Source organism: Neopelma chrysocephalum, unplaced genomic scaffold (genome assembly GCF_003984885.1).
Source record: "Neopelma chrysocephalum unplaced genomic scaffold, ASM398488v2 Primary Assembly neopelma1_24, whole genome shotgun sequence".
Lineage (NCBI taxonomy): Eukaryota > Metazoa > Chordata > Aves > Passeriformes > Pipridae > Neopelma > Neopelma chrysocephalum.
In genome coordinates, this window is record NW_020897693.1 from 18348164 (window position 1) to 18355076 (window position 6913).

General features: G+C 46.8%; 1 protein-coding gene across 1 annotated transcript; it reads left to right on the forward strand.

Annotated features, from left to right (window-relative positions):
- The first annotated feature begins 3045 nt into the window (after nt 1-3045).
- Nucleotides 3046-5517, forward strand: CHAC1 (ChaC glutathione specific gamma-glutamylcyclotransferase 1). The gene is made up of 3 exons (XM_027706365.1): nt 3046-3337; nt 3430-3465; nt 3722-5517. Exons 1-3 carry the CDS (start codon nt 3083-3085, stop codon nt 4151-4153), a joined length of 723 nt encoding a protein of 240 aa, XP_027562166.1. The 5' UTR covers nt 3046-3082; the 3' UTR covers nt 4154-5517.
- The last annotated feature ends 1396 nt before the right edge of the window (nt 5518-6913 follow it).

The window sequence follows — 6913 nt, forward strand, 5'->3', positions numbered from 1 at the left end:
TGCTTTAGGCATTGGCTCTCCATTGCAAATCCGGCCTAGGTCTGCAGCAGAGCCTTTTGGCAAAGGCAGACATACAAATGAGACAGCTCTGCCCTGGAAAGGAGCAATTTTTCTCTCCCGTCAGCAAGCATGCAGTCACTTCCCAATGGGATAATTTTTATTTCTGGGTCCAATTTTCCTCAGCTTGTGCCAGCAGATATCTAGTGCTTTGTTTGTGAGATGTGTGTAATCCAGTGCATTTCTCAGATAGCTAAAATTCAAGTCCTAGGGAATCTGAAGAAAGAGGCTAGATTTTTTGGTTTTTTTTACTTGCTAGGGCAAGAGCTTCTTCAGCTTATCTTTTAGACGTTGGTTTGTCTGTCACTGTGCTCTTGATAATGATGACGCACGTACATATAAATGTTTTAATGTTTTTATTAACAACATATTGGAGTTTTGCTCAAATTTCCTAGATTTTAGCGAGAAAAAAAAACTAAATGTGAAAAACATACACTTGTAAGGGAGTACTTTTGAATTAGATGATCAATGGAGCATAGAGGCGTGAGAAAGAAATTATATTAGGATGTGAAACCAGATAGAGTATTGTACAATGTAACTTTATGGCACAAGTTAACTGTACGGTCCACTGTGCTTTTTAGCAAGTCAACTAAATGTCCCCTATTATTAGAGCTGAGTTCCTCCTTGGCTTTGCTACATACCGCAATATGGACACATATACCCTTGAAACACAATGGTAGAGGTCATACATAGGGGTGAGAAAGACGATGGTGAGAGGAAGATTATGTGAGCAGGGGTCGTTCGCCCCCTGCCCTACAGCAGGGCACGTGCAGACTGTTGCTATTAGGTAATGAACAGGCGGTTCATTATGCCACTCAAGCATCACCTTATACTGTGTAGTGACTCTACGTAGTGTAATGTAGAGGTGATAAAAATGGGGTGTCAGGACTGCTGGGCTGAGCAGTACTCATCCTTTCATTGAGACTGTGTGGCTCAGCGGGGACGCCCGCTAAGCATGGGTACCAACCAGCTGCTGCACATCCTAGTAGCCCTGGCCTGTCTGTGTAGGTAAGCACAGTTTATTGATAGGAAGCAACTAAGAAAGCAAATGTTTTTTAATAACCTTTTAGTGTCCCTTTAATTCCCTTTTAATTAGTTAATACTCTAATAGAAGTTGTCCATAGTATTTCTCTTTAATTCCCCTTTTTACTAATTAATATTGTATAAAAAGTTGTCCGTAGTATTGCTTTAATATCCTTTTTTGGTATCCCTTTAGTTCCCCTTTTACTAGTTAATACTGTATTAAAAGCTATTGTAGTATTGTATGAATGCTAACCAATAAAGTAGTTATTTTGTATTCTTTTTTTAGCTTTTCATTCTCTTTGCTAGTTTTTTTTATTCTCACTGAAATAAAAGATTTTCTGTGGTGTTTGAATGTCTGTTGTACTTGTCTTTATTCTGGGCATGTATCCTAACGGACTGGTACAACACTTTCTACAATGGGACACAGACTGGTTTAATTCCCAGATGAAACTGGTTTCATTTGATTTAAAGGTCACATCATTTTAGCACTGACACACTGCATCACTAAGGCAGGAGTCCTTGTATCTTAGGGGGTGGGATCCACAAGTCTGAAAATATAAGACTAGAGATTTATTTCTTGTTTTGCCAAGCAGAGCTTTGATACAGACAGGTGATAAGTACACTTTCTGGAGCACATTCTGGTCTGTGACTCAGGCCTCCAAGTACGGCAGCTGTACAAACAGGTGACAGAGTCAGGTTCTGCCTATGGAAAGGGACAATTGGAGAAAGAGTAGGAGGCTGCAAGCCTGTAGCAGCATGGGTGTGTGGTGTGAAGCACTGGGAGGATGCCATGCCAACCCCATACCTTTGAGCCTGAGTAAGACAGAGAAGGTGACTGAGAAAAGCGCAAGTGGAGAGGAAAATTAAGAAGCTTTGGGCTCCGATAAGTCTGACCTTGTGAAGGGTCATCCAAGGTGACAAGTCAGGGAGTCAGTCATGCAGAGCAGGAGAGGAGGGCATTCTGTGTAAGGCACAGAGCAGAGGGGTAGATGTGAGAGCTGTGCAGGCTGTTGTCACCCATGGTGAGCACTCTACCAGGGACTGTGTGTGTTATAGCTGCAACACCCTGTTAAGTGGAATGGAAAGGTGGGTGCTGTTTGATGGGAACCAACAGGAAACTAAATAAAAGACTGTAAATAGACTGTTTGGAGTGATTAAATGCAAAGGACAAGAACAATAATGAGAAATACTTCCATAAAATATCTCAGTGGTTTTGCTTCTCATTCTTTCTCACTCCTCTCTCTCCTGCTACCAAAACGAACAACTTTGTAATGTAAAGAGCCTACCTCTTTAATTGTCACAACCTGCCTAAAGCTGCTTTACAGCTGGGTTTCCATTCCATGCACAGACGGCACTCGGACCCATCCACATAACAAATATTACGTATTACAAGCTGACGCTGGATTTAGTACAAGGGAAAATGCATCCAACTGGTCGGATTCTGTCCAACGTTCTTGCATTTGTGTGGATGTTACTGTTCTGTTTCGCCCATGTGCCTTTCGCCTCGGCCCTGCTGACGTCAGGAGCTGCCGCTTCACTCAGTTAAATATTAACTGCTCGGTTTTCCAACGCAGCACCTCACGTTCTAGGATGAAGCCAAGGCCGGGAGCGTGGGGCGGGTTCCTGAGGAGGGCTTGCCCGCTCATTCCACCTCAGTTTCTCCCTTTTGGGCACGCTCGGTCCGCTCCACTGGCCTCTGTGATCTGGCAGCGGGTCATAACTCCCATCAGCAGGCGGGAATCTCGCAGGCGACGCAGTGTTCCGCAGGCAGCTTTCCCGGATCGCCGTCCGTACAGACCGACCCCCCATCTCCGAGCGGCCCCGCCCGAGCCCCGCCTGATGCAACCCGTGCCCCGCTTTGCCCCACGCGCGGCGCCGCGAAACCTCCCGCCCTCGTTGCATCACCCGGGGCGGGGCGGGGCGGGCGGCCCGGGCCGCCTTTAAAGCGCCGCGGCGGTGTGTGCGGCCCCACAAGCGCCCTGCCCGCACCGCCAGCCCGGACATGAAGCGCGACCCGCAGCGTCCCGAGGAGCGCCCGGAGCCGCCGCCGCGGCCGCTCCTGTCCTCCTGCTCCTCCTTCTCGCCCTTGGGGCAGGCAGAGGGAGCAGGGCTGACGGCGCCCGTGTGGATCTTCGGGTACGGCTCACTGGTGTGGAGGCCGGGCTTCGAGTTCACGTCGCGCAAGGTGGGCTTCATCCGCGGGTACAGCCGCCGCTTCTGGCAGGGCGACACCTTCCACCGCGGCAGCGAGAAGATGGTAAGGGCACGGGGCGGCCGTGTGGGGGGGCCGCGGGGTGCCGGTGTCGCGGGCTCGGCTTCTAATGGCGTTGTCCTTGTCTGTCCCCACAGCCCGGCCGGGTGGTGACGCTGCTGGAGGACTGCGGGGTGAGTACCGGGGCGGTGGTGGATGGCCTGGGCCGGGGAGGTGCCCACATCAGCAGTGGGAAAGTGGTATCTGCAGCCGAGTGCCCTTGAGGCCCCCCGGAATCGTGGGGGGGGTTGTGGGGCGTGTTATCCTTCTCTGCCCTGCTATCAGTTGTGCAGAGACCCCCAAGGTAAGGGGGAGCCTTGATCTGAAGCTTTAGTGGACAGGCCACTGCAGTTACAGCATCTCATAACCACCTTGCTCTTTCATTTTTAGGCATGCACATGGGGTGTAGCCTATGAAGTCCGTGGGGAACAAGTTGCTGCATCGCTTCAGTATCTCAATGTGCGAGAAGCTGTCCTGGGAGGCTATGACACTAAGTTTGTGGAGTTCTACCCTCAGGAGAAAGGTGCAGAAGAACCTATTCTGGCTCTTGTTTACATTGCAACACCCCAGAACCCTTCTTACCTTGGCCCAGCATCTGAAGAGGACATTGCAGCTCAAATCATTGTCTCAAGTGGTTGTGCAGGTCATAACATTGAGTACTTGCTGAGACTGGCAGACTTTATGCGTTACTTTTGTCCTCAAGCAGAGGATAAACATCTCTTCTCCATTGAAGAGGCTCTTACTTCCATCCTTCCATGTCTATACTACACAGAGGAGTCTCTAGAAGAAACTGCAAGTGTCCCTCAGAAGTCTAAGGGTTGAAATAGGAATTTTTTTTTTGCAGGTTTCCAGTAGAAGGGACATGAGGGAGAAAGCAGTGGGGACAGTCTTGACTCTGTTAAAATATACTGGACTGAGTGAATAAAGGGAGAATTAGCAAGTAGTAGGGGAGGGAGGAAGTGAAGAGTAAAACACACTTACTATAAGACTTGCAATTATTACCTGTTATACTCCTTATCTGCAGCATCACGCTAGCCATCACTGCTTTCCAGGTGGAGAGAAGGGATCTTCACTGGAACTTTGCTCTGTAAGACTTGCTTCCAGGAGTCAAGGCTGAAGCACTCACTTTCTTTAGAGAAGAAAGAGGCTCATCTGTTCTGTGCACTTTTTCATTTTTCTTGGAAGACTAGTTGAGCAGGACTTGACTGGGTTTAAGCAGTATATATGTAATTCTACCTCAGATTGGCAGAAAGCTGCTTGTGTGATGGTGGAGACTTTGGGAGGTTCTGCCAAGTACAACTTTTTTTTTCCCTGCCACGTCCCACCTCCAGTACAATGACCTGACACTAAATTTTAGGACTTCTGTGCAATATTAAGTGAACAGGGCTGTTCAGGCTCTTGTGCATCCTACTTAGTTATGTTGTGAAGGATCACAGTAATGCACTTGTTTTCTAAAATGTCAAACTGTATTTATTATGTGTTATATTTCCCCTTCGGAGGGGTATCTAAACTGTTCACATGCCACAGTGGTATGCAGCCCATGTTCAGCCTTGCATTTGTGCCTTCTGGTTTTAAATCCATTTTCTGAGGAGCTAAGCCTGCTTTAGTGGCAAGCTTTTTTCCAAGCTTCACTGACCTTGTGCTGCTACAGACTTAACTGACTCTGTAAGAAATGGTCCTGCCTGTGTCGGAAGCCTGTGCTGCCTGCAGGAAGGCTGTCAGGATGCAGGAGTGTTTTAGCTAGCCCTGTACTGGATAAACCTCTGGTGCTTCAGGATAATGTGGGTTTCTGTAGAAGCATTGGAGGGTTCTAGTTCCATACCTAGGTGTCTGGCACACTTTCATTTAGCTGCAAAGGACCGTGACTGAGCATACTTGTAAGCCTGTGAGCTGCTGAAAAGCCTGCCTTGATCATGTTAAGCAGAGGCACTGCTACAAGCTCAGACTTTTCACCTTCATGTATTAACAGCATGAAAACCCATAGTATTTTGTGAGAAAAACTGCTGCTACTGCAACTGCGGCAGAATAGCTCTTGAGAGCTGACTCCTGGGACAGTTGACTCCTCCCAAATACCATGTGTTTTTTTAATTATAAAAAAGGCTAGAGACTGTTTGTATTACTGTGGCTTGTATGTATATGAAGTGGTACGGTGCTGTGCCCAGTAATAAAACAAACTGACAAAGTCAGCCTCGTGTACTTTGGTGTTGGTCTTTTTCATTAGTGACTTACAGTTCAAATTGTCTTTTTTTTTTTTTTGTAATGGTGATTGTTTTTAAAAACAAAGCCATAACTGCTAATGCTGCTGTAGTTCCTATGGGGTTTTTTTGTGGTTTTTGTTTGTTTGGCTTTGTTTTTTTTAATCATCTTTCTGCTAAGCAGCATGCCTCTGCTAGATCTACTGGAAGATTGACTCTTTCCCTTTGAGAAAAGGGGATTCAGTAACTTTCTCTTCTCAGCTTCCAGCTCTTGTTGATTCTGGAGCGCTGGTGCTGACAACAGATACAAGCCAGCCTTCCTGACTCTGCAGGGCAGGCACAGAAATGTGATTCTTCCTTTACAGGTCAAAGGATTTTCGTTCGGAGTGTAACTGGGTGTTGTGGTTTCCAAGAAGTAATAGTGGAAGGACAAGAAACTGCTGCAGCAGCCAGATCTGCTGGCTGCAGTAAGGGAGACAGTTATTTTTTTCTGCCTTGTGCACCATGTGCTGTGTACAGGGGTACATTCCCACTCCTCCAGTTACGAGCTGCCTCTGCACCAGCAGATCACTGTACCTACCACTATTACCTGCCTCAAGACTGGAGTGATGGATGAAAACAAATTGAAACAACAGAATTTACCACTAATTAAAGGCAGTTGCGTGTTTCAGGGATAACAGACGAGAAAACTACACTTTCACTGTTCTGTGGAGGAGCTCGCTTCAGCTGAGCAGCTGCACATACCAATGGGGCTGGGGTATCCCTCAGTTGGAAAATCAAAGGGTTAAAGATTCAGCTTAGCTGCAGGGAAACACTTCCTTACTAGTACAAGCCTGGGGTCAGATTCCAAAATAGCTTCAGATAAAACAAAAATATTTTCACACCTTTCAAATTTTCAAAGACACCATTGAGTTAATATCAGACAAACACTGAACAATCTGCATTGCCAGTGTGCAAGGAGAGGTCCTTGCTTTGTTTGTCCGGCCTAGCCTGGGTTGGCCCCACAATTTTTCACTTCTCTGACAAAAGACAGGCAATGAGTGATGGTGAACAACCCAGCAGTGCTAGGAATGTTCCTTCGGCTGCTGTTTCTTCTTCCCTGAAACACTTAAACGTTTTAAGCACAGTTACACCACTGAACTACCCTTACTTCCCAAGGAGTTCTTTGCAGGGGACTTCCAAAGAAAGAACCCCATTTTCTTAACCGGACATGGTGAATATGGCAGGTTGCTGCTGTCAATTTGTCACTGCATCTTCAAGTCAGTAAGACAATGAGGTATCATGTAACTTTTTTCTCCTGAGGCTTTTATTGTGTACTGCAGATCTGAGAACTGGTTACATTTGGGTCAGTTGATGAGTTAAAAGGTTACCATCCCAGATTTGAACT

Coding starts and splice junctions, on each gene's coding strand:
- CHAC1 (XM_027706365.1), top strand. CDS start 3,083: ATGAAGCGCGACCCGCAGCGTCCCGAGGAGCGCCCGGAGCCGCCGCCG. Junction 3,338..3,429: donor ACCGCGGCAGCGAGAAGATG/GTAAGGGCACGG, acceptor CTGTCCCCACAG/CCCGGCCGGGTGGTGACGCT. Junction 3,466..3,721: donor CGCTGCTGGAGGACTGCGGG/GTGAGTACCGGG, acceptor TTTCATTTTTAG/GCATGCACATGGGGTGTAGC.